At 35.3% G+C, this 27554-nt stretch overlaps 3 protein-coding genes and 1 non-coding gene across 7 annotated transcripts; 1 reads left to right on the top strand and 3 right to left on the bottom strand.

The window, feature by feature from the left end:
• LOC109719304 (agamous-like MADS-box protein AGL30) lies at positions 540 to 5859 on the bottom strand. 3 transcript variants are annotated; one of them, XM_020245880.1, is made up of 11 exons: positions 4922 to 5859; positions 3745 to 3804; positions 3637 to 3655; positions 3457 to 3521; positions 3337 to 3352; positions 2934 to 2995; positions 2490 to 2586; positions 2083 to 2127; positions 1846 to 1967; positions 1156 to 1519; positions 540 to 941 (listed from the first exon to the last, which is right to left on the bottom strand). In XM_020245880.1, exons 1-11 carry the CDS (start codon positions 5104 to 5106, stop codon positions 930 to 932), a joined length of 1047 nt encoding a protein of 348 aa, XP_020101469.1. In that variant the 5' UTR covers positions 5107 to 5859; the 3' UTR covers positions 540 to 929. The 3 variants fall into 3 exon arrangements, with proteins under 3 accessions (XP_020101469.1, XP_020101468.1, XP_020101467.1); XM_020245879.1 differs by having other exon boundaries at positions 1846 to 1973; positions 3337 to 3349; positions 4922 to 5858; XM_020245878.1 differs by having other exon boundaries at positions 1846 to 1973; positions 4922 to 5858.
• LOC109719040 (nifU-like protein 4, mitochondrial) lies at positions 7011 to 11565 on the bottom strand. Its single transcript, XM_020245533.1, has 6 exons — positions 11262 to 11565; positions 10228 to 10389; positions 8352 to 8527; positions 7742 to 7845; positions 7524 to 7635; positions 7011 to 7343 (listed from the first exon to the last, which is right to left on the bottom strand). Exons 1-6 carry the CDS (start codon positions 11563 to 11565, stop codon positions 7275 to 7277), a joined length of 927 nt encoding a protein of 308 aa, XP_020101122.1. The 3' UTR covers positions 7011 to 7274.
• TRNAT-AGU lies at positions 13823 to 13896 on the bottom strand. Its single transcript has one exon. It is a non-coding gene; the product is annotated as a tRNA-Thr (tRNA).
• LOC109719574 (protein DEHYDRATION-INDUCED 19 homolog 2-like) lies at positions 22333 to 26695 on the top strand. Of its 2 annotated transcripts, none has more exons than XM_020246337.1 (5): positions 22333 to 22533; positions 22675 to 22820; positions 24046 to 24123; positions 24530 to 24798; positions 26179 to 26695. In XM_020246337.1, the coding sequence occupies exons 1-5, from the start codon at positions 22440 to 22442 to the stop codon at positions 26279 to 26281; spliced, it is 690 nt and encodes a 229-aa protein (XP_020101926.1). In that variant the 5' UTR covers positions 22333 to 22439; the 3' UTR covers positions 26282 to 26695. The 2 variants fall into 2 exon arrangements, with proteins under 2 accessions (XP_020101926.1, XP_020101927.1); XM_020246338.1 differs by having other exon boundaries at positions 22334 to 22512; positions 26179 to 26689.

Below are 27554 nucleotides of genomic sequence, written 5' to 3' on the forward strand. Positions count from 1 at the left end.
ATTTAATTTTTTTTAATTTAGGATAAACTTCAATTTGCCCCTCTATGATTTGGCTCAATTTTACTTTACCACCCTATGATTCATAAAATTACACTTAACTGTTCTGTAATTTTATCTTTAATTAGCTTATTTGCATTCAATTTAAATAATCAGTTCAAATCAAATTTAAATTAAATCTATTTAAATTAATTTATAAAATAGTTTGCCTTTAGGGTTTAATTTGCATAACCCGCTTACATATAACTAAAACCTAAAGCCAGGGACTTATGGCCTCAAATTTTAGCACACACAGGCTCGAACCCTAACATTTGACAGATCATCGTACACGTTACAACCAGAGTAGTATAATCAATTATTCTTTAACTAAAAATAATCGACTCCAGCTGAATTATACCTCTCATCAGCTATACTCAAATAATACTTCTGCCAAAAACTCCAGACCCAAAAAAAAAAAAAAAAAATCATAAGATCCAATAACACAATTGGAGAGAGAGAGAGAGAGAAAGAGGTTGAAAATGACTCTTCATGATGCACAAAACTATAATAACTCAAGCAAATTGGAATTGGAATATGATGAGAATACACAATTTACAAGAGGAATAATACAAAGTGATCATACAATACTGGTATAGATAATTGACCACTATGGATTTTTCACTCTACAAGGAGATTTTTCTTCTTCTTCTTCTTCTTCTTTTTTTACTATACAAGTCATCATCTGAATATACATTTAGTATAGTATGAGAATGATTCACATGTGGAATCCAATGAATTAACTGGGAGAAGAAACCATGTTAACATCTGTTGGAGAATGTCAGCTTCTTTAGAAGGGAAAAAAAAAAAAAAAAAAAAAAAAAAAAAAACTTCGAAGGCGAACATGGCCGAACTATTCCTTACGAGTTTTCGATGGACATAAAATCGGCGAGAGTCTAGTTTGGTTGCTGCAAAAGAGAAAAAGAGAAGGAATTAGAGCTCAGAACATGGACTACAAAGTTACCCTTAAATTGATTGTTTCAGTGCTGAGGGGTTTATCTTTCGTGCTAACGGCGTATGAATTAATCGAAATGGAGGAATATTAGACAAAAAAGTCTATGACCATTCTCATTTATTGCAGTTGTGCAAACTGGCTCGATTGCGTACTCGAAACGAACTTACTTGGGTGTACGACTGCTCGTCGAATAAGCCAATGTCGCACGTCCCAGACGTCGAGGCCCAACTCTGGAAGCTTGCATCGTAAGCCGGCCTTGGGGGGTCATAGTGATTAACTTGGCAATCAATACCACTATTGCATAGATTATTATTCTCCTCGTCGGGCTTGAATGGCTTGTCGGTGAATAAGTTAGGGTCGTAGGACTGGTATGGAAAGTGGCCTCCCAGATTTAGCCTCAAGCACGCGTTTTGGCTGAAGTCGTGCAGGGAATTGTCGGCCGGTATTTGTTCGTTGCTCTCCGTTTGCTTACCCGTCATATAGTAGCCGGGGTAACTTTGAAGCGAAGTGTCTGTCGAGCATCCGATATCTCTACAAGACAAACAAATTTTATATCAGAAAGTTTTGATGGAAATAGTTTTCAAACTAAGTTATTCATGATTAATTTGATGCAAATTTGCTTTAAATGGAGAAATTTTGAACCCCCCCAAAAAAAATCAGGTTATTGCAACTAAAATAAGGTTGATTTTAACATATAAGTATTGTAAATCGAAGAACCGACCGCTAACTTGAGTATCAGGGAATAGGAGTAATGGAAGATATGCTAAGCCTCAAACACAGATTCTCATCAGATATTCCCGATATTAGTTTCTTTTAATACAAGAAATAGCCTAAGCATGGTAGATTTCCCTAATTACCTCTGAGACAACAGACTAGGATCTTCAGGGAGCATCATTTGTTGAACGTCGCCATTATGGATCCACGACACAGGTGAGGGGCCGTGATCGACGCTAAATCCCATAGGTAAGTGCATGTCGTTCTGGAACTACAATAAGTATACATCGTCATTAGCTAGCAGATAAAAAAAAAATAAAGATGGAAGAGACAGCCAAAATGAGTAAACATTTATAAGTCAGAAAAAGGAGTTGCGTCACCTGGCCAGTACATTGTAGAGACATAATTTGCTTTCCGACATTTTCCTGTCAAAGAAAAAAGAAAAAAAGGTGCCATTTTGTTCAGAATCCATATATTTTCGTTTACAAAATCCCGTAAAACACGTCCAAAAGGAAGGATTAATTTCAACCTAGGTGCCCCTCAAAAATATGAAAACTCAGCTACACCCGACGGCTCCGTAAAGATGCATAAATACTCAAAAATACGCTTTCTAGATGGTGTCTATGAAGACCCCAAGTGAATTTTCCGGGGCACTTAATACGAGGGCAGTTTTAAGATATCCGACTTCCGAATGGCATCTATAAATTTGTGTCTCAGGAAGAATTGGTGAAAACTAACTTAAGAGGAGAAGAACAGAGAACATTGACAATGTCAAAAAAAGATGTACCTTATGGACTCGAATTCGACCGAGGGATTCATTGAGAGATTGTTCCATAGCTCTAATGTGGTCTATGTTATCGACCTTCTCAGGATCGCTCCAGTAACTGAAAGGCAAAAGTCAACGTTATCTAGGGCATAAATAGCTTGAAACGGCAATGAGTAATAACGGAAGTAACATTCTTTCTTAATGAATGTTTTAAGCACCGCGCCGTGATCGCAGCACACAACACAATGCTGCTGCCGCATTACCCTCATGCAGAGATCATTCAAAATAAAAGGGAAAGCTTCAATGTTATTGGTTAAGTCCGACAAGTTCATACTGCATAATTTAAACCAGCAAGGTAGATTTTCTATCTTGACAACTCAACCTCAAACATGTAAGAAAAGTAAATAAAATGCTTAGGGAGAGAGGGGGGGAAAAAAAAACTGTGGTTTAACGTCGAACTATTACCTCAACCTCTTTTCTACATCAGATAGTTGAGCTTGAAGCGACTGTAAGTGGCTGGTCAATTCCTGTACAAGACAAAACACATATTAAGCAAGGAAAAGACACAGCACGAGAAGATACGCATGCATCTGGTGCGCCACGTCAGCCTGTGTACCACAACCCTTACCAGGTCATCTCCTCTCATATTATCTACCCAATCACCCAAACCACTGTAATTCTAAAACAAAAAAATGTAGTAATTCTCTAGGTGGTAGGAATTGAAGTATGAGATGAAATGAATGCCTGCAATGGTGCAGTGCTAAGGCTGATGTGGACCGCCAGGTGCATGCACTAGTTTCTCGAAGAGTACTTAAGAGAGGAGCTATTTTTCCCCCCCTCAAAAAAAAAGCGATCCTTGAATTGGTACCTCAACTGTTTGGCTGCTGTAATAAGGTGCAGAAGAAAAAGGAAGAGAAAAAAAAAAAAGAGTATCAGAATCCTGGAATTGAATGCCCGACATCTTAGCAATCGAAAGAGGATTCCTTACCTACAACCCAAGAATTCTTGAATATTGACATCATGGTCCAGTTTCTTGAATGTCTTCTTTAATGCCTATTGCCAAAAAATTTGTATGCTCAGATAACGGCTTATTGCTAACAATCATACTTGAAAATTGATAAGCAAAAGAACACTTTGAAGAAAGTGTCGTATCTGGAAGTGGACATACCTCGAGGCTCTCCAGTTTCCTGCTCAAAATTTAAGAAGAACATATGTTAAAGAGATTGGATAAGATCAAATTAAAAGTAAATGGATCAAAGGAATTGTTATAAAATACCTCTTAGCTCTTTCCTGTGGAGTTAACTGAGCATACTTTGATATGACTTCCTCGATATTGCTGTCGATAAAGCAAATACAGATGAATGAAAACTAATTAAGGAGCTATATCGAACTTACAGACGGGAAATATAGTCTCAACAGAAAAGTATAGGAAAAGAAGCACAAATAAGAATAGGCGAACACAATAAGAAATAAATTCTACACTATAAGCTGAGTAAAAAGTTATAGCTGTAAGCTATGAGTTATTTTTACGAGAAAAGTTCGAAGAGGAGTGATCATGCATCTTCTAACTGAATAAGAATCCTAAGCAGTTCTCTAGGAAACTAATGGTTTTTACTCATTTCATTAAACTCGAGTTGGAAAGAAAGCAACTAAGAGTTATAGCTCTACAACTCTTAGTTATAACTCATTTCATTAAACTCGAAATGGAAAGAAATAAATTCTACACTATAAGCTGAGTAAAAAGGTTATAGCTATAAGCTACGAATTATTTTTACAAGAAAAGTTCGAAGAGGAGTGATCATGCATCTTCTAACTGAATAAGAATCCTAAGCAGTTCTCTAGGAAACTAATGGTTTTTACTCATTTCATTAAACTCGAATTGGAAAGAGAGCAACTAAGAGTTATAGCCCTATAACTCTTAGTTATAACTCATTTCATTAAACTCGAAATGGAAAGAAATAAATTCTACACTATAAGCTGAGTAAAAAGGTTACAGCTATAAGCAATGAGTTATTTTCACGAGAAAAGTTTGAAGAGGAGTGATCATGCATCTTCTAACTGAATAATGATCCTAAGCAGTTCTCTAGGAAACTAATGGTTTTTACTCATTTCATTAAACTCGAATTGGAAAGAGAGCAACTAAGGAATCAAAAAGATGATCATATGATGACAAAATGGCCCCAGACTAGTTGACTTAACTAATTTTATTTCGCAACCACGGATAGTTCTTTTAGAGAACAATATAACTATCTTGTACGGTGACGATGCAATGGAAACAAAAGATTCAAAAGGGCAAGACAATACGAGGAGCCTTATAGAATAAAGAAAATCTCAGCAAAGCACATATAAGATGGCATTTTTACACTACTACATTAACACTAAGATGACGAATGAAATGCGAGAGCCGTTCAAAAGGTGTGTCGAAGAGGCATAACGTAAACCAATAATGATACCTTCGGTCGCCGACGCATAACGTAGGCTTGCCCGTCGGCGAGAACATGAGAAGAACAAGGTCGATATCGCACAATATCGACAATTCCTTGGCCTTCTTCAATATACCAGCTCTTCTTTTCGAGTAAGTAACCTGCCTACCACTGCTATTCTCCAGTTTCTTTATCTTCAATTTAACCCTACCCATCCTGTTACTATTCCAAGTAATAGTTCCCCCACAAATGCCTTATAAAAAAAAAAAATCCCTATTTTGATCCTATTTATGCCTCACACATTAAAAATCACAACTTTCTTCGGAAAATCATTCACCCAAATGAAAATTTCATCACCCCCTTCATGAAAAACCACACAATCCGGTTGGAAATTATTACCCTAATAAAAGAAATCCCTCTCTTTCCTCCTCTCTCTCTCTCTCTCTCCTTCAAACCTTTCCCCTCACAATAAAAATCCCACCTTTATTTGAGAAAATTGTTCACCAAACAAAAAAGAAAAGAAACAATCCCCCCAAATTGCCTTACCAAAAATCCCTCTTTTGCACCTCTCTCTCTCTCTCTCTCTCTCTCTCTCTCTCTCTCTCTCTCTCCAATCTTTTCCCCGCACAATAAAAATCCGACCTTTTCTTCGACAAATCACTCACACAAAACCCAAAAAAAAAAAATCACCTTCAATTCATGAAAAATCACAACAACCCAGATGAAATTTCCGGCAGAAAACTCCAAAACCAAAGATTTTGTCCCCCCACAAAGAAACCTAATCAAAAGCCATTGGGATTAACAAATGACACGCTCATTGGGGCATTAGAGCAAACACCTTGTGCGCCATTCGCGAATCGAAATGGGCGAGGAGGAGTCGCAAGGAGAGCGAACGCAGAGAGAAGGTAGGGGTCGAGGAGAGAGAAAGAGAGGTGTGTAGAGAGAGAAAGCGAGAGATGTAGAGAGAGAAAGCGAGAGATGTAGAGAGAGAGAGAGAGAGAGAGAGAGAGAGAGAGAAGAGCGGGGGGGAGGGGTCAGCGGGTCCGTCCAAGCGAAGAGGACTCCCTTAAAAGCCTCGAACGCCCGGTTCAACTGAACCGGACCGGACCGGAATTGCTACAGCCCGGTCTAAAACTAGTTATTAGTTATTACTATGATTATTATTATGATTATGATATTACATTACATTACATATTCCATTACATTGCGTTACGTATCAAGCAATATTTGGTATTAAAAGCCCCATAAAAATAACAATAATAATAATAATAAAGACCAAATCATGTAATAATGCCATAGAAATAAAGTGGGTTAAAATATTAAAAAATCTCCCAATTTTTTTTTTCTAACTTTTCGAAAACTACATTTTGTGTCCTCAAAATTTCAAAAATATTTGGGGGGTTACAGCATTATTGGAGAGCGCAAAATACACCAAATAAACGGAACAGCGATAGAGCTGTGGAGGAAAATATTTTCGGTGTTAATCGAGAGGGCGAAGTAGACGAAATTGCCCTCATATAAGTTATAGAGGAAAAAATATAATTTTTTAATATATTTCTGTTGTCGTAACAAATATTTTTATATAAATTATACAAAATAGACAGAACAGTAACGAAACCCTGACGGAAGCGGATAAGTACATCAATTTGAAATTTTGAGGAGGTAAAATATAAGTTTCTAAAAAATCGGAGAGAAAAAATTAAAAAGTAGGTATTTACTAGCCCATAAAGATTTCAACATGAAAATTATTAATAATAATAATATTATTAATTAACTAATAAGCAAAATATACCAGCATAATAATTCTATTGGATAACTTCAAATACCCCCATATAATTTAACATTTTTTCAATTTAATACCTGATTGTTTAAAATGTATCACTTTAGTACTCTTCTTTCCACTCGCCGCAAGAATAATCGAACCACTTTTGTCGAATTACATGTGTTGGTACGAAAATTTTCGACAAAAAAATAATTTACACCCAAACTTTAGTTATAGAAAATTTCGATGCAAAGTCGTAAGAACAAACAAGAATGGATCAACAATGCGGAAACAGAAAATAGTGGAACTTTTGTGCAAAATGACCAACTATTAACTTATTAGTCATTACAAATGCCAAGAACAAAAGAAATCACAGTAATTTATTTCCTTTCACAGCACAAGTTATGTATATATATAAAACAAGAAGCTGCTCAACCATATGTTAAAACAAAATGCGCGATCTACAAGTTTACTATTGAGATTGAATTACAGCTCCGAGAACGCAAAAAACCCTCGGTTGAAATGAAATCGGGCAACTGAAGCATCTTTAGTCGCCATATACTTCGAGCGTCGCCTTACGAATTTTCTCTTCTTATTCTTTTTTGCCCCCCTTTATTCTTCTTATTCCATCTGGCTCGACAACGAAGCCTCCTCATCCACACTATCAAGCTCCTGTTCTACTCCTTTGACCTGTCGATAAACGACACGCGCAGAACAAAAAGAGTTACTTATTATACTTTCCAACGAAATGGAATCATCGAGAGCAAAGCTTAGTGAAATGGGGGAGGCTGCGGGGATGGTGAAGGGTAAATGGAGCTACTATTATGAATGTATATGTTGGAATAGTAGTATAACTTATTGAGTTGTTACCTCGGGCACATAATGCATGAGCATGTTCTCGATGCCAGACTTCAAAGTGACAGACGAGCTCGGACAGCCGCTGCACGCTCCCTGCATCCTTAGCTTCACTATTCCAGTTTCCCTGATAAAGCAGAACAGTATAGTCAAATAAGATATAATTTTAACTAATAACTAGAATACCAAGCTTTACAAATGTTAGAGAGAGAGAGAGAGAAAGAGAGAGTTACGGATCAAATCCACGGTATTCAATGTCTCCACCATCGTCTTGTACTGCAGGCCGGATTCGGGTTTCGAGTAATTCTTTGATCATGGCAACTATCTCAGAATCGTCCTGCAAAACATGAACGAATCATCAACTTTCGCAACTTCACTAGAGGGGCAAGAAATAATAATTAGGCTTAAGTATTTTGATCATGCGGTTTGGACCCAACAAGTAATTAGCAAGTTGGTCGGGTCGTACATTTAGTATCAGAGCCGGTTACTATTACTAGTAAGAAGTGTGAAATTGGTCTCACATCGCCTGCCGATCTCGGCTAGAGAATGGGACCTGACGAGGACATCACGGCCGCGGGTTAAAAAAGGAATGCCTGCGACATCCCAATAGTCCCACATTGGATCAGAATGGGATTATAATTCTAAATACAAGAACCGAAAACTCTAATACTAATAACTAGACTTAAGCATTTTGGGCCAGTGATTTAGGCCCGAGGAGTTATTAGTACTAGTAAGCTGGGTTATTACAGTTTGTTACTTCTCTGTACCGGGAGATCCTTTTACGGCACGTATCCTATAGAGAATCTTATCAAAGATATTGAGATTGATTAATTATAAGAAAACCTCGTGAATTGCTGTGTCCATGGAAGCTGCAGCATTCGAATCTAGAAAAAGCGGTTTTCCAGATGAGTAGAAATCCATTATCGCCGCAAAAACTTCCGGCTTTAGAAGATCCCAGGAAGCTTCATCCGACTTGGTAACTGTTACAAAATCTGACCCGAAGAACACTCTTGTGACTCCTGCATAAACAGCACGCAAAACTTAGCCGACTTATATTCAACTTTTTTTCCATTACCATATAAATTAAAGGCTAAATTAACTAGACAAGAAAACAGATATCGGGGGCTGATCGACAAAGATAGGAGGGCATATTGATTGAACCCATGAGAAAGTGGGTTCTTAAGGAATAGAAAATAATAAATTGCACAGTTTATTGATTATCAAGAATAAGACACTGTCACGCGTGCTAAAATGAATAAAAGTTTAAGAATACAGGATGAAAACATTATCGAGGGGATGTATCATTTATTTGATGCTATTCTTAGTAATGAAATGGATGAAAACCGAGACTATTTATGATCCAATTCCAATAAACTACACAAAGAAATACATCAAAATTGAAACTATTTACGATCCAAAAACAAGTAAAAGGGCTTGAAAGTACACAAACTTCATACAAACTTGCATGGGAGCGAAGGAAACTGGCTGAAACTCCAATGAAGCTAGTCGCTCAGTTTCAAGTAGCATCAAAAAAGGCCGATTGAAAGGCAGTGAATAGAATAACCGGTATTTAAGGCTTTACGGTGTCGATTTTCGTGCTCTTGCTAAGGCTACTCAAATTTTGCAACCAAATTACTAAAATCCGATGCAATTTCAGTAAACTATTCAAATACCTTCGAACGGAATAACATCATCGTATAGGATGGAAGAAATTTGGACCTACTACCTAACTCTGTTTTGCAGAAAGAAAAATTGTTTCTCTTCCATGGAAAAAGAAAATAGCCCACCTTTTTCATCAGCAAAACCCGTTCCCACGATTCCATCTGAATGACCATCCTCTCAGCTTTTTTCTGCCCTAACTGAACATGGCTTTCTAACTCTAGCATTACGTAAGATCACAAATTTGATTTGGGGGATTCGAAAAAAAATCAAAAAAATCAAAAAACCCAGAGATTCTTAAAATAATAAACTTCAGTACTTCACCATATCGAAAGAAAACAAAAACTGTCTAGCCTTGGTGCACAAAATGACGCTAAGTACCACTTAAAAGCTCCACTCGAGCTCAGATAAAAGTTTGTTAAGGTACTGAAGCAGCTCCGGAAAACTGGCATATACTATTCAGCTCAATTGGCTCAAATGCAATCATATTAAGCTGTGAAAAGCTTGTTAAGACGCGGAAGAGATGGAAAGGAAAGAGAGGAGAGAGATGAAAAACTCTTTTTTTCATCCTAATCTATGGCATGAAGCTCTTTACTCCTGTAGTCTTAAAACTGAGTAACATAGTGGGAAACGAAAAAAATTAAAAGAATTAAAAAAAAAGAAAAGACTACAACGACTTCTTTCAGGGTATGTTGTTGTGGGTTTCTTGAACTTCCACACTCCTTCAAGATGTCATTATGCTTTCCCTTTTTTTTGACACGAACAATTTCTATAGTTATCAAGCAACGAAGTCACCAAAAAAGGCTTATTTCGCAATAATCAATATCTAAAGCACCCGTGATGTAGTTTATTGCAATAAAGACAAATCATTCAAATAATACATTGCAAAAGAATTGAAAGAAAAGGCATATAACCAAAATGCAAAGTAAGAACAATGTTATATCGATCTCCATTCTCTTCAAGAAAGGCTGATTTTCAGCGCAAAAGAAGTATTCACCTAAATTTATGGCTTAGGAATGTAAAAGTCTAAGGCATCAATAAAAAGACAAACGGACCATACCATCAATGCCAAATAACGACTTGGCTAAGGGCGAATTCATCGCGGTACGAGCATTCGGGAAGTCCGCGCTTCCAACTTCCATAACCGGCTTTCCTGGATAGAACATGAGAGACAGTGGGTTGGGCGTGGACTGTGTTTGGATGAACATGCTCCTCTTCTGCCCTGTTCAAAACAGTGTTATGATGAACACGCGTGAGTCCAAAGTTTCGTATGTTTAACATGGTATATGATTAGATACAAGAAATGAAATGAACATAAGTTGGCTTTCTTTATCGCAAGCTCTTCTTAGATTCATTCTTAAAGAACTCCGGCATTTCAGAGAATTTCAATTGGCCAACAATTTCTGTTGCTTAATTAATTACATCGACAAAACATTGGAAATAGATAAGGATATTATTTTAACAATTATTCATCAATAAACAAATTACTTATTGCCTCATTGTTTTCTTTGTTTCCTTTGTTTTCTTTCACACTAAGAACGACAACTATTATATCAAAATCATTGCGTCCCATATATTTCTCTAGCATTTACGTTTACCCGCTTACTCCTAAGTTTTTTCAGAATTTTATTCTGAATCATCTATTAAAAAATATTTATAAAATTGAAATTGAAACCCTCCAACCTTGCTGAGTTTAACCTACATGTCAAAGAATATCTATGACTTGGTTCAGCTAAATTCCCATGGCAAGATAACAATACACAAAGCTTCGATTTTTGCACGTACTTCTACGAATTAATCGCTAACTTAGAGCTACTGAAACCAAAAAAAAAAAAAGCAGAGTAAATTGAGTACAAAACATGAATTAATCAACTATCTCAAGTATATTTTATATGTCACTCGCTAAGATACAATAATCACACAACAATATTGTAAATTTATATTGCATGTTATTCATTCACCAATCTCCAAACTCTTCAACCCAAAAAATAAAATAAAATAAAATAAACTTAAACATAAAAGTCACAGAAAAATAAGCATCCAAGTAACTAAAAACATAAAATTTTAAACAGAAAAGGGGGGAAAGAACCCTACCTTGGGATCCGATCCATGGGGCCGACCTCGAGGGTTGGAACGAGCCGAGACGAGAGCGAGCGAGGGGATTAGGGTTAGGGTTTCGGCCATAGAAGGGGATCGACGACGAGGTCGCAAACGTAGAAGAGGAGGAAGAGGAGGACACGGGTCGAGGGGGCGGATAGGGTTTCAAGGAGCGCTTCGTCGATCGAAGCCCCCTCGCGACGAGGTTCCTCCATGGGAGCTTCATCACCTTCTCCTTCGCTTTTTTTTTTCCCCCTTTTTTTTCTTTTTTTCTTTGTTTTCTTCGATCTGTTTTCGCCATTCTCTTTGTTCGGGTTTATGTTTCCCGTCACCGCCTTAAATTATTCGGTGCACCGGGTGCATGAATATATCTCATACACCACACCCTTAGAAACCTCATTAGAGTCCAATAAGGGATACAATATGGTAATTATACATTTAAATAATATTTTAAAAAATTCTTGTACTTTTATGTAACGTGGAGAGATTAGATTAGATGTTGTAAATTATATAAAAAATAGGTATAATTACCTATATACCCCTCAAAACTTCTGAAATATTTAATGTATTCTTTTTTATTCCAAATAAATTACTGTTTTGCGATTCGAACAATGAATGTGGTGGATGATGAAGTGATCGATTTCATTTTAGGGATTATCCTCGTAAGGAATGTCGAACAAAATTTGTGTTTCGCCGTAAAGATTATAAGATTGTCTAATCTAATCCTCATCACTGTTTCGCGATTCGAGCAATGTACGTGATAAATGACGAAGTAATTGATTTCATTCTGGGGATTATTCCCGCAAGGAGTGCCAAAATAAGATTACACCCGTGAGGAACGTCAAACAAAATTTTTGTTTCGTCGTCCAGATTGTAACGCCCCCAATAGTCCCACATCGGATGGAATACTGATTTCAATCAGTTTATATGAGACCTACACGTTTGTAATCATAACTGGGCTTAAGTATTTTTGGCCGATTGTTTGGGCCCAACGAGTTATTATTGCTAGCGGGTTGGATAGTTGCAAGACAAAACGCCCCCAATAGTCCCACATCGAATGGGATACTGACCCAATAGTCCCACATCAGATCGGATACGGATTTCGATCAGTTTATATGAGACCTACACGCTAGTAATAATAACTTGGCTTCAGCATTTTGGGCCGGTGGTTTGGCCCAACGAGTTATTATTACTAGCGGTCGGGTCGTTGCAATTGGTACTGGTATGTCTGTGATCTGGTTTAGACCCGACGAGGACATCAGGGTCTAAACAGGGGGAGCTTGTAACGCCCTAAACAGGGGGAGTTTGTAACGCCCTTGATCACTGTTTTGAGATTCGAGCAATGTACGTGATGGATGATGGAGTGGTCGATTTCATTATAGGGATTATCGCCGCGAGGAGTGGCAAAATATGCATCTCTATACGATTTGCCAACTCAATTTTACCCGAAAAATAATCAGATCAGGACAATGAATTCATTTAGAAAAACTTGATCCAAACAAAATATTTTGTTCAGATTAAAATTCGAATTAGATATGGAGATTTTCACGCTAACGGTTTTAAATAGTAAAGTTAAAATATATTTAGTTATTTTTATTTTTAAATAATTTATTTTAAAAGGATATATGGAACATCTCTAAGATAACAATATTTTTGTTTTAAATATACAAATTTTGAATTTAATTTTAAACTAAAAGCTTTTTTTATTTTTTTCTAAATTTTGGCTCAAAATCAGGTCCATCTGTGTAGATCCCAATATTTAATTTTAAATCAGATCCGAATCTAAACAAAATGTATTGTCCGAAATGTAAGCGAAGGTTGAGACTGGACTGAACACAAAGAATATTTATTATCTCTAACGATTGTTCGACCTGATTTCGATTCAAACCTAAAACTTTTACCACTCATAATTCCGACATACAAGTGTCAAAAACAACGAAAAAGTAATGACCCATACCCATATCCATATCCTTATCCCGTAAATTTTTTGTTTCTTAACAATCGAATAAAATTTTTTTGAGAACCATTCCATCCTCGTATTATGAAATCTATCATCTGTTACTGCATTAAAATTCAAATGCCCGATAATTCAAAATATTTTGTTACACTACAAAATCATTCATCAAAAATCCCTAAAATGAACATGAGCTTTTATCTCTAAAAAAAAAAGAAAAAGAAAAAGAATTCTCTCTTGAGTGGCTAATTTTTTGTTCCTATTAGACTAATTATATATTGTTAAATTTTTTTTGTCAAAATAGCAAAATTAATGTAGGCAATTTGTAGTAATTTGGTTAATTTTAAGAATACAAAAATATCTAAAAATAATGTTGAAAATCATAAATACTACATAGTAACATTTGACAAATTACTATAAAATTAACAGTAAATAAAGTTATAGAAATAGTAATTAGTATTTGTTAACATAAAATCCATAAAAATCAAACTATCACAATCTATATTATCTTTATTATAACTTAAATAATTTTATTATTTGTTAATTATACACAGTGTAATGATAATTAATTTAAAATTTTATTATTATTATTTTTTGTAAATTTTGCTCTCGTTGAGAGTCGAACTCAAGACCTCCCGCTTACTAAACGGGTGCTCTAACCAACTGAGCTACGAGAGCATTTTATTCTTTAATATTTTGTATTATTTATAAATTACAAAATTTCAAATGAGTGTAATTTTTATTTTATTTTATTTCATTTTTTGAGGGGAAGGAGCATTAGATAATGTATGTGTTTCCAAATTAAAAGTTGATGCAATAAAAATTGTAGAAAAAATGAAAGCAAATATTAATTTGCCAAAATTTCAACTAATATTAAGTCACACACATTGATTTATCCGCTTGTTATATTAATTTGCCAAATAGATAGAATGATCTGTACCCGAGACCCAAGTTTGAATCCTACTTGATTCACATTTCTTGCTAAGCTTATTTCTAAATGAAATAAACGAAGCGGGTAGCGTGCAACCTATCTCTCAAAAAAAAAAAAAAAAGTAAAAATATTTTCAGGGGATATAGTGTTAATGGGGAGGGCAAAATGACCAAATTATTCTTACTTTTTTCTATAAAAAAAAAAAATTAATATATTGTTGTTATTTCGAAGGATATTTTCGATATAAATTATAAGAAATAGACAGAATAATGATGGAACCCTGACGGATGGGGGCACTCCATTAATTTTTTTTAGAAATAAACTTAGCTGAAAATGCGAATCAACTAGAATTCGAACTTAGGATCTCGGATACCAACCACCAAACACTTTACCATTTGCGCTAAGGACAGTCGGTAACAACTTGAAATGTTGAGAGGGTGAAATGCAGATTTTTGAAAATAAAAAAGGAAAAGTGAAAAAACGAATATTTATAAGAGGGTTTTCTATAAGTTAGTCATTTATTATAATCTATAGTAATTTTGTCAAATTTGATAAAATGAATAATAAAAATAATAAATTTGTCAAACAAATAGACATCAAAATTACAAATTAAACTAAATCAAATTCAATTGTATTTAGATTCTTTTGTAATGGAAATAGTACAAACTAAAAATTAATACATGGATATCAAATTACTTAATCAAATTAAATTAAACATGTACTCCATTTTATTAGTAACAAAATTAATAAATTAAAAATAAAATTAATAAAAATAGAAAGAAAAATTAATAAAGGATGACAAATATTACTTAATAAAATTAATTTGTTCAATGTAATAGCTAAAGAGCTATTAAATCTAATAGAACTTTTAATTATCTAATTAGAATGATTCAATAAAAAAAAGGAAAAACTTCAAATACTACTCCTGTAATTTCGCACTTTCTCACTTTGGTACCCTGTGGTTTAAAGTGTATCGATTTAATACATGTGGTTTCGTTTTTTCTTTTTATTATCCTTTTTACTATTTTTTTTTCGTTAAATCAGTGACAAATATAAAACTAAAAGATATTAAAATGAATATTCGATAAATCTAGGGAGGGTATCTAAAATTTTTTATATATAATTTAACGAAATGTTAACGGATGAGCTGACAAAAAAAAAAAAAATCACAGGGTACTAAATTAATACACTTTAAACTACGAAATACTAAAGTGAGAAAATACGAAATTACAGGGGTAATATTTAAAGTTTGCCCTAAAAAATATTCATTGTCAATAAAAAAAAATAAGATTGTGTTCTCAGTATATTTTTTTTTATCATACAATTCCCATAACTTTATTTTGTCTTTATTGACAATTCTTTACATTCTATTTTTTTCTTTATTTAAATTTTCATAGTCAAATAATTTAGAAATTTTGTCAAATTTTATAATTTTATTAGTTATTATATATTTCTTATGATTTCGGTGCGTATAACTCTTAAAAAGCCCTTGTAGAGTTTAGTGACATGATATTTGGCCCTTTTTTGGCACCAGCTCGACTACACATTGGTGTGATCGAACGTTATCAGAAGGTCAGAGATTCGATCCTCGTGTACGCTATTTTTGAATATTTAATCTCACCCTCTCTAAAGCGGCTTCGGTTGGTTTAAATGAGCGAGCATTCTACATTATGGTAGGAGGTTGGGTTAAGCCGAGTTACATTCGAAATCGCGAAAAGTCAGATTAGGTCGAGTCATGTTCGAAGAGGCAAGAGACTAGTTGGGCCGAGTCACAATCGAGACCCGTGGAGAATGTGCCTATACAATTTAAGTTAGTTAGTTGCGTATTTTTAACAACTCAAGTTTCTGAAATTAATAATTAACGCCAACAATTCGATAAAGCGATATCAAAACAAGTCACAAATTCGATTTTTGTATGCTACGAATTTATTCAAGTGCCTGGAGAGAGGGGATTATTGGTTTAAGTGGGTTAACATCTGCACTGTGATTGTAAGCCAGGTTAGGTCTAGTCGGATTTAGTCACAATTGAGATCCGTGATTGTTGTATCTAACAACTCGTGCCAGGAGCATTAAGCTAAAAGAAAGAAAAAAAAAAAAAAAAAAACTATTTCTTTTTAGTGTGGATAGACCCGGTCTACGGGCGTAGATATGCCAAATGTCTTATCAGGGCATCCCGTAAACCCGGTGTAGCGCGAAGATCACAAAAGTAAAGTGGGGCCCACGCGGGATAAAAGTCGCGCTCCCATTGGCCAGCGGGAGAATCTCTCCCTCCCCCCAACTCTCGCACGTGGCACCCCTGCCGACCGCAGGGTCCCGCACGTGATGCCCGGATTCGACACGAATCCCAAAGCAGCAAGCAGCTTTACGCAGGAAAATTTACAAATAACACCCCGTGTTATATGCTAATGTTGTACAACACATTTTCTTTTGGTTATTAGTTCCTAGAAAAAGCATGAAAAAAACTTTTTAGAAAAAAAATTTACGAATTTTGTTTTAGTTTTTCGTTCATTTTGTTTTTAAAAAATTTGATTTTTTTAAAAATTTTTAGATTTCATGAAAAACTAGTATTTTTGCTTTTCAAAAATAATTCGAAAAACAGAAATAATACACCATATAATCATTTCAAAAGAAATTTTCGGAACTTACCGAGCATTTAGACTGATGTACGTGTAAAAAAATTCAATAATCAATCAAAAATGATCGAAAAAATATATCATATAGCAATGAGCTGTATTTTAAATTTTTTCACAGACGATGGCTTTAGATTTCTTTTGAGAGAATTAATCGCTAGACAGTGAATTATTTTTCGATATTTTATAATACTATAAAGTTTTTATTTATAGCTGAATTAAAATTACGCCATTTCAAATATTTTTTTTAACAGGCACTGTCGATAGTACGATGTTACTGGATATGAATATACAATTTTTTTACTTTGAATCCAAATCCGAGTAAGACAGTTCAAATTGAAGCCAAATAGGAATAGTTTCGAAAATAGGGACATAAATTTAAAATTCGGCAGTTAATATGTTGGTTATGGTTTTTGCTTGAACCCGAAACCAAACAGATATAAAAGTTTAGGGATAATTGCCTATATACCCTTCATGTATTCGAAAATATTCGATCTACCCTCTTTTTTTTTCTTTCTAAAATGTCCCTCATATGTTCTACCGTTATTCCAAAATACCCCCGCAGTTATCCCCTGTTAGCTTAACTCGGGTTAAACATGGGTTAAATCTATACTAGAGTTAAAATCTAAACAAAATACATATTTTGCCCCTACCTTATTATACTAATTCCTAAGATTATCCTCTCTTTCTTCCTCAACTTGGTCGCCACCACCGGCCGGCTCCTCCGCCACCACTAGCCGGCTCCTCCGCCTCCACCTCGCTTCATCTCCTCCCAGACCACCACCACCTCCCACACCTCCACCTCCAACACCACCCCTCTCGTCGCTCTCGTCGTCCTCTTCCACCATTGCTCTCGTCGTCGACGTCGTCCTCCTCCTCCGCCGCCTTGGCCGGCGCCGGGAGCAAGAGGGCCGCAGCGACGATCCCATCTTTCTCCGATCTCGTCGTCCTTCTCCTTCTCCGCTGCCTTGGCTGGTGCCGGGAGCAAGAGGGCCGCAGCGCCATCGGACCCATGCACGCCCTCTGCTCCGGATCCGGCTGAAGGGCAAATAAGAAAAGTATTTGTTATATGAAGGGTATATAAGAAAAGTTTGTTACTGTACAAGGGTATATTGGAATGGGCAAAATGGTAATTTTTCAGAGAAAAACTTGGAACATAAGAAGGGTATTTTCAATATTAGCCTTCTAAGAGGGGTAAATAAGAAAACCGAAAACTTTGCAGGGGTATATAGGCAATTGCCCCAAAAGTTTATTTTAAATATGTATATATAAAATATATTTTTATATATTTATTTTAATAATTATAATAATAACTTAGGTTGATATTTAGTATATTACATAATCAGGTTCAGTTTTTTGCTGTTAGAGTTTTAATTATGAATTTTTATTTCTACTAGGATTCAAATACGAACTACGATTTATTCTACGGGTTTAGTTTCGAATTTTATAAAAAAAATCACGCCAAAAGGCCCAAAATCGATCCGTTCGACGGTCTAATTAATCGCTTATCCAATATTCTAAAACAAATTACAAAGGTGTCTTTTAAAATTATCATAAGCAATGGGGGTTATCTGTAAAATTTCCTAGAAATTTTTGATCCGTTAAATTAGATGTTACTTGCTCCACAAATTACACGCATTTCCGACACTGTACCAAAAAGTCATGATCCAAAAAAATAAAAAAATAAAATAAAATAAAATAAAATAAAATAAAATAAAAATAATAATAATAATAATAATAAAAAGAAATATGCCTAGGTTACTTGCTCCACAAGATTGAGGACAAGGTCCCATCACCACGAAAAATATATTTTTTAAAAAAATATATTTTAAAGAAATATGCTATTGGTCCACGTGTCAAAAATTTAGTATGGGGGTTTTATTTGGAAGCAGGCGCATAGAAATCACTATGCGGGCTATTTTAAGGGCCGGGGATTTTGCTTCTTTACCCTTTATTAATATTCAAAATTTGTAAATTTTATTTTAAAATTATCCAAATACTATTCTAAAATTTAATTTTATTAATAAATTTTTAAAAAAGATGAAAGTATTTGAAGAATTTTTAAAAAAATTAATAAGAGTAGTTTGGTTCTCTACGAATAAATAAAATATTTTTAAATTTTAAAACTATAAAAAAGGTAGAGCAAAAAAAGGCCTTTTTGCATAAAAAATCCACTTATTTTGGGCTTTTGCAAAATCGGTCCACCTTTTTCGTTTTTGTAGATTCGGTCCGCTTTTTCAGCAAACTGACCAAAATATCCTTATACATTTTTCTCTTTCCTCTTTCTCTCACCTCTTTTTTTTTTCTCGTTCTTTTTTCTTTCTTTTCNTTTTAAAATCTAATTATGCTAGTAAATCATAGAAAAAATAGGAATATTTAAAGAAATTCTTAAATATATTTAAAATATTTTGGTACTCCAGAGATAAAAAAATATTTTTAAAGTTTTAAAAAACATGTTAGATATTATTCCAAAAAGCAATTAAAATGAAAGATATATATTTATTTTACAAAAATAAATAGAATATTTTTCTACCACACGGTATATATATAACACTACCTCTCCACAAAAAAAATATATATATATACTCATATTTAAATTAGGGGCAATTGCTTATATACTTTTAAAAAAATTTTAACTTTCTAATTTATTCTTTTTAGAAGGCTAATATTAAAAATTAGCAATAACTAATTTTACTATCGATGAATATACTAAAAACAAATTTAATTGGCCTGTTTATGTTGTGTAAGAGGATTTTTTTTTACTATTATTATATGTAAAAATAATTTTTACAAATGATATGATATTAAATATATAATATACATCCAGTGGAAGTGGTTAGATATATTAATGTTCCCTTCTCGTAATTTAATTTAAGTTAAAAAAAAAATTTAGTAAATATTGTGAAATTTTGCCATTAAATAATAATTATATTTAACAAATTTATCCATAGATATATATCAAAATAGGCTAAATTACAAAAATCATCCTGTCAATATCCGATTTTGTACTTTTCTCTCGTGTCATATATAAACCTATATTTTGCTCTGCTAAAAAATAAAATATGTTCACAGTGGGTACCCTGTGACAAAATGACCAAATTGCCTCTCACATTTTCGTCTCCTTCCAATCTGAAGCCTGTCTTTCTCATCCGCAGCCTCTCCTCCTCCGTTCTTTGCGCTTTTCTTGATCCCAGCTCTGACTTTGTTTCCTCCACCTGCTCTCCTGTTTTTCCAACACCCTCGTCGCTCTTCTATTTCGGCGACTGTAGGGAGAAAGATCGAAATGGGCATGGGTGTGGACGGAGAGATGGGCGAGGCGGCGGAGGTGGGCGAGAACATGTGTGTGGGAATGGACATAGGGGTGGGTGAGGGTGAGACAGCGTGGCCGAGCACGTCGGTAAGGAAATGAGAGTTTTAGGAATATTTTTGATATAAAAAATAGAATAAAAAGAAATACTGATGGTGGGGTTAAAATAAATATTTTTTATATTTTAAGGGGTAAAATATAAATTTTTAAGATAGAAAAAAAAAATTGATAAAAATTTTGTATAATTTAGCCAACAAAATAAAGTGCTAACATTACCCCTTTTTTTTTCACTTTTTTTACCGTTTCCGCATAAAATCTTCTATGGGTGTAAACGGACACCGAACATAAAACATCTCTCTCAACCACTCAAAATCCGACACGTGGCGCCACGCGAACACCAACCACCCATTATTCTACGGCCCTTAAAAAAAAAAAAAAAAGACCCACTTTTTAACTCCGTACACTCCCGCTCTGGAAATTATTGTGTGCACCTGGTGTACACATTAACTTTATGCACCGCTTTACATATATAATTTAATAATTGATATTTTTTATTTTAAAATTAAAAAATTTAATCAATAAATGTGGTCTACATTACATGAAGAGCCTATTTATTTATAAAATTTTAAAAGTTTTAAAATTCGAAAGCTTCTACGGTGTTATTATAATTTTTGAAAGTAATTTCAAAATTTTTTTTAGAGTTTTTAAAAATATTAACTCGAATTTTTTTTGAAAACAGAATCGCAAATTAAGCCTAAGTAGTAAGTAGTCCCAAAAATTAATGATATAAAAATTAGGAATGCGACGAGAGTTAAATTCCTCACGTTATTTATAATGGTGAAACATCTGAATTAATAATTAGCATTATTAAACTTAATTTAAGTTATTTGAATTATATAGGCACCGAGTTTTATAGTTTTTTAAACAACGTTGAAAGAATTTATACATAAAACAGGTAAATTTTAAAATCTAGTACTTAGATTTTAATTGGATTCACAAATCAACTACATAAGATATAAAAAATTTACTCTATTGAAGAAAGAAAAAACTGACATTCAAAATGCATAATTTTTTCTCTTTATTTATTTATTTATTTTCTAAGTTTACGTCTAATTAAAATTTGCAGGTACCGAGGTTAGAATAGGCCTTGATTTTTAATTATTTTTTTACGCGATATTATATTGTATTTGTCTCAAAATGTTAAATCAGATAGATTAATTCTATCTAAAATAGAGAAACATGCCACTACATTTTATTGCCTCAACTTTATTTCCACTTAATAATATTATGCTATCATTTTTCAAACGAAACATTGGGTGAGAATGGTCGGCAATATAAGACTATTCCATTCGCCGTTTACGCAATCTTGAGATTCATTTTGCTGTCCGCATAACATCTCTTTGCTGTCCGCATAACAGACGTCTCGACGTTATTTCGACCAATAGCATTATGCTGTCTTTTATCGAAAAAAAATGGTGAGAATGGATAGCACTGTAAGAACCTTTCCATTTGTTGTTTACGTAATCTTGAGATTTGTTTTACTGTCAGTATAATAATGTCTCGACCTTAATTTCGACCAATAGCATTATGCTGTCCTTTTTCAAAAAAAGAAAATGGTGACAACAGGCAGAAATATAAAACTTTTTCATTTGTCGTTCACGTAATCTAAGGATTCATTTTGCTGTCCGCATAACGAACATTTTGACCTCATTTCGGCCAATAGCATTATACTGCTGTCCTACAAAAAAATAGTGAGAATGTTCGGCAACATAAGACTTTTCCATCCGCCGTTCACGCAATCTAGAAATTCTCGTTTTTGCTGTCCGCATAATAAACGTCTCGACCTGATTTCGACCAATATCATTATGCTGTCCTTTTTTTTTCAAAATATTGTTGAGAATAAACATAAATATAAGATTTTTTTTGTCTGGTCACACAATCTTGAGATTTATTTTACTGTTCCACACAATGGACGGCAGAAGAGATAATCTCCCTGCCATATATATATATTAATTAATTTATTGTTTATGGTAATGTAAAAAAAAAAATTATATTTTTAACTTAGTGAGGAGAGGTGTGGTTCACAATGCACCGGGTTCATGCAAAATGTCCCATCTCTCTCTCTCTCCTCTCTCTCTCTCTCTCTTTCTCTCTCCCTTCCACTCGAAGCAATTGCTTCGCTCTTTCGCTCGCTCTCTCTCTCTCTCTCTCTATATATATATACAGAGAAGAGACCACTCCTCTCTCTCTCTCTCTCTCTCTCTCTCTCTAGGGTTTCACCTCTCTCTCTCTCTCTCTCTCTCTTTTTCTCTTTGGATTGCTTTGATTTGGTGGAGGCGGGGTTGGAGGAGACATGGAGTCGGATTCGTGGAGCCGCATCTCGGCCGCGTCGAGGCGCCACCCATCCGCGCTGCAATCGCGATTCGGTAACGGATTCGAAGAATTCGGTAGATTTTTCTGTTTTTCTGTTTTTTTTTTTTTCTTTTTGCGACGATTTCGGGGGTTGTTTGTTTGGTTTTAGGGGTTGATTGGTTGGCTTTTTGGGTCTGATCGATCCGGGGGGGTTTTGGGGTTCGGGTTGTGTTCAGATCTGCTTTTAGGGTTTGAGGAGATCGACGTCGCGGAGGAGGACCTGAAGGCGGAGTTCCTTTGCCCGTTCTGCTCCGAGGATTTTGATATTGTAGGGCTATGTTGCCACATCGACGACGAGCACCCCGTCGAGGCCAAAAATGGGGTAATTGATCTCGTTTCTCGCCTAAATTCCTTTATGGATTGTTATTTCCTGCGATAACTTCATAAAACTTGTACCTTTTAGGGTTTTTGTCGGGAAAATGGGATTTTTATCTAGTTTTCTTGATAGTTTGGTGTATTAGCTCACTATTCTTCTACTGAAAGTGGGTTTTTGGATTATTTTTCTCTAATTTGCCTGCAGTTTCCTATTTTCGTCGGCATCGGAAAACCGTTATTTGCTTGCATTAGAAACTGGTTGTTTAGGAACTCCTCCTATTTTGCGCTCCATTTATTGTTGTGCTTGATGAGTTGCTTTTGGTGTGGCTTTTCCCTTTCTAACAATGTCAACAAAACTCGTGTTTATAGTAATCATGTTGTTTAAAGGGAGGATTGAAATTTAAAATAGCTGGGCCTTTATTCCAATTCCAGGAAACTAGATTTTAAGCTATTTTTACATTGGTTCTTATTTATCTGCTGCTTTATCAGCACTGGAAAATTCTAAAAAAACAGGAGTGATATGCACTTCATCACTTATTGTACTCGATAAGTTGCTTTTGATGTGACTTCTCCCTTTTTGACAATGCAAAGAAAACTTATATGTATAATCATCATGACAACTTACATGTATAATCATCATGTTGTTTAGGTTTGTTTAGGTTAGGATTAGAGAGCACAGAGTATGGGGTGTTTGTTCTTCTTATTTGCTACGTATTCAGCATTGTAAAATTTTATACAACAAGTGTAATGCTTGTTTTTTTTTGAATTTGTTCTGAAGTTTGGCAATTAGTTTCCTATGATGCATGAGCTATTTAATCTCTCATTCTTATCTGATTCAATGGAATATGGTTTTTGCACTCTTATGCTTCATTTCATACTTTGACTACTAAAAATGTTTTTTTTTTTTTATGCACCTAAATCGGTTGGTTTTTGGTTTTTGGGTTGTGGGTACTTGCCTAATTACATCATTTGTTGTTTAGACTTTAGAGCATCTTTATATTCTTACTCTTTGTTGCATGGATCACTATTTTACGAAATGACAAGAAATTTTTTTATAATTTGGGCCTTGATTGTTATTTTATGATGCGACAGGGAAACTTTCCATGATTTGTGTCCTTTTTACCCTATTGCAAACCTGTAAGCCAAGAATCTGGGGACACTAGCAAATCTACAGCTGATGCTTCCTCGATTTTGTTAATTGTCGCTTATTGTTGGAATTCTTTCTTTTGCAGATTTGTCCTGTCTGTGCGGCTCGAGTCGGGATGGATTTGGTTGGGCACATAACCACGCAGCATGGGAATTACTTCAAGATATCCTTTCTTGTTAAACTTTGGTAGTATTACATTTATGCTGGTCCTATGGTTGCAATGATCATAGACAACCATTCGCTATAAGTTGATATGTAATCAAAATTATGAGAGGTATAAATATATGCCACTTGAAAGCTAATTCTCTTTTATACACTTGCACTTTTAGAAACATTCCTCCTTAAAAACACTTTTCTAACTGAAAACCATCTCCCTAACTTAACATGCAAATGCATTTTTGCATGAATTTGCGCTTCCAAGTCTGCAATACAGAATTTGGATTTTACAGTGCTTCTTATATGGATTTAGATGGTTTTGCATGGATGATCCGAAACATCAGTTCATCAAGAATATTTACTTAGCTATATCTCATGGGGCTGCGCCCTTGAATTCCTTAATCAGAACTTACATGCAGAAAAGGAGGAAACCCCGAAGAGGTTCACCAGGGTCGCACTCTACACTTTCCATTTTGAGAAAGGATCTACGTGAGGGGAATTTGCATTCCTTTTTTGGCGGATCCCCTTATCCAGTTTCTTCCTCCAATACAACACCTGATCCGCTGCTGTCGTCATTTATTAGTAATTTACCAGCTGTTGATTTGTCAAGCGATGTACAGTGTGAGCCCTTGGACGAAAGGAGCGTGGACTCCATCTCTTTAGAGGAGAAAGAAGTCGAACGGTATGATCGATTTGCTAATCTTATAAGTGCATCACTGTTCATAATATTTATCACACCTATAATTAAAGCTTGAGCTAGTCTAAAATGTTAATTGGTGATTAATTACCCAGGTTGGAGTGTATAACATGTTGTTGGTATTAGTGACGGCATGAGATGGTGTTATGTACTGTCACAAGAAACCAATACCGAGTAATAACTCTTTATGCAAGTTATAGTAAACATATAGGATTTCTCCCAGGTGCGGAAAAGCTAAAATTTGGTGGGCTATCAACAAGATGCTTGAGAGTCCATTTGGGATCTATAAGGCTTATGACCTTTTCTGCTTGTCCTTCGGCTACCAACTTCTCTTTTCTATAAAGGGATTTTATTGGAACAGACAGAGAATGTAGATGAAAAGAAGTGAACCGTTCTACAAATTTTCCCTCTTTCTTTCTGGAAACAACACTGCCACGTTGTCTCCTTGTCAGGAGATTTAGCTTTGTTTGACAGCTGAGCCTCGTTATTACTGAAGTTCGGTGCATCAATTGCGCAACATTAAGTGAAATTTTGCTGTGAGTTTAGCGACTGGTTGCATCTTCGGTAGTAGCTGGTAATAGAAATAAGAGGCTTTCTTATGGCCTTTCAATAGACTGACAGTGACACCGAATTGCCACTCATATCTTGGGCCTTAGCGGCAAGAGCAGATATCAAAAGGAATTAGTTGTAATCGAATTGATTCTTAGGCACTAGAGGATAAGAATTAGCGGTAACATTGGGAACATGATTGATTGATTTAGGAAAACCAAAGAGTTCGCGGAGTCCTGCCCGATGTGAGGCAGTGGATAAAAAAATGATAAAAAAAATAACAATTACCAATTTTCACAACATAATAAATCTAAAAAGTATGTAGTGGTGGAGAAGTTCTGATGTTTCATAGAACATGCAGCTAAAAGAGGAGATAAAAGTGATTCAAAGATTTAGATGGCTTGGCTGTTCTCCTTGGGATTGCTCAGCTTTATTTTGTATTATTATATTTGAGTTGGTAAATTCATTTTTGTTCTACATTCTTTCTCCCCAGGGAGGAATCTGTAGGAAGAAATCGATATTCCGTCTTTTTTTATATATAATTTTATATTTGATTTGGTAATCTTGATTATCTGCTCCGTTCTTTATTCACAATAAGGAACCTGTTGCTGGAAGGACATGTTCAATGCCGCCTTTTATTTTGTATGTTTGAAATAGCAAGCATCTATTGTAATTGTAAACTCAATGCATACTCTTTCCATAGAATGCACGGCGAATCGCAACCACAAATTCATCTTTCTACGCTTTTGATTCAATTTGTCAATTTAAATGTGCACAAGACTGCACCTGACCTTCTAAGTGCCTCTTACCTCGCAGCGTCGAGCCATCCGTACCGGACGAAGATCAGGAGGAGAGAGCTCGGAGGAGCCAGTTCGCGCACGGTCTCGTTTTATCCACAATATTCGAAGACTCCTTATGAGGAGGATGGGGCGGTACACCTCTCAACCATGGCGGCTGCTGCTTTGACAGTCTGACCGGAGAGATCATGAAAAACGGACGGCAAGGAGCTGCGACTGCCAGCATCGCGAGTTGGCGGCTTTGCCCGAGGGAGGGAGGGAGGGAGGGAGGGAAGTGGAGACAGGCAGGGAGAGAGAGAGATACTATAGAAGTTACTATGTATATTTTTGTATTTGGACCAAATTGGAAGTAATAGTATTTATATTTATATATATATATATATATATATATAGTATTGGGACTATTGTTGTATTCCTCATTTAGTAAGGTTATTTGTGCATATGAACAACAACAACAACAACAACAACAACAACAAAAACCCTAGAACTACCAAAAATGATTGAAACTTGTGATCATAATTATGTTTCCATGTTTAGTACATCGGCACTCGTCTTTTTCTTTTCTTAATGTTGAGCATTCCTTTGATCTCTAAATGACTTCTCATTTAGGCTATGGATATGTTATAGATGGATGGATGGTTGTGATGTTGCATCAAGAGCTTTTCAAGAATGTCTTTAAGTGTCAGTTGTCTCAAGTGGCTTCAGGTTGTAATGATGCTTGTAAATTAGATGTATGTTTTCTACAGCCCAGTGCGTGAAATTTTCGTATCTGTTTCTTTCTTTCAGGCGGATTAACGCTTCAGCTAACGCGGGGCTGTGTTTGTGTTTTGTGGTTGTGGGTTGCTGTGTTTGGATAAAAAATGAGGAAAGTTGGAGGATAGAGGTGAGGGCAGACTGTAACAGGCGCGAGTTACTAGGCGAAGCGCGGTGCGAACTGCCGCCGCTTTACGACTTAGCAAACTCGCCCTGAGGACTTGTTCAGCTTGACTGGAGATTGAACAAAAGCATTGTAAATGCAACTGAGAATGTTCTGCTGTAGCGAGAAGTCGAAGGGACCGACCGAATTGGGTATACGTCGCACGCCACACACTGATCGGGATCTGTCGGCCCTGATCTCATCCAGTAGTTTCACTTCGATCTGATGGCTCAGATTCCAGCATGTCTGCGATCAGATCCAACGGTTCTGTGCGATCAACTCACTATTTGATCAAGATCCAACGGCTCAAACAGCATTTCGATTCGATACTAGACGATCACGATCTGAGTTTTCTACAAGCAAGGAAATCTAAATAAGTCGATTCCACTATATCGTAGCCGTTCGTAATACTTTTCACTCTATCATAGCCGTTCAAAAGTATTACGGAAAATCAGAGTGACAGTAAACTGGGCTAGAAT

Source organism: Ananas comosus, linkage group 13 (genome assembly GCF_001540865.1).
Source record: "Ananas comosus cultivar F153 linkage group 13, ASM154086v1, whole genome shotgun sequence".
NCBI lineage: Eukaryota > Viridiplantae > Streptophyta > Magnoliopsida > Poales > Bromeliaceae > Ananas > Ananas comosus.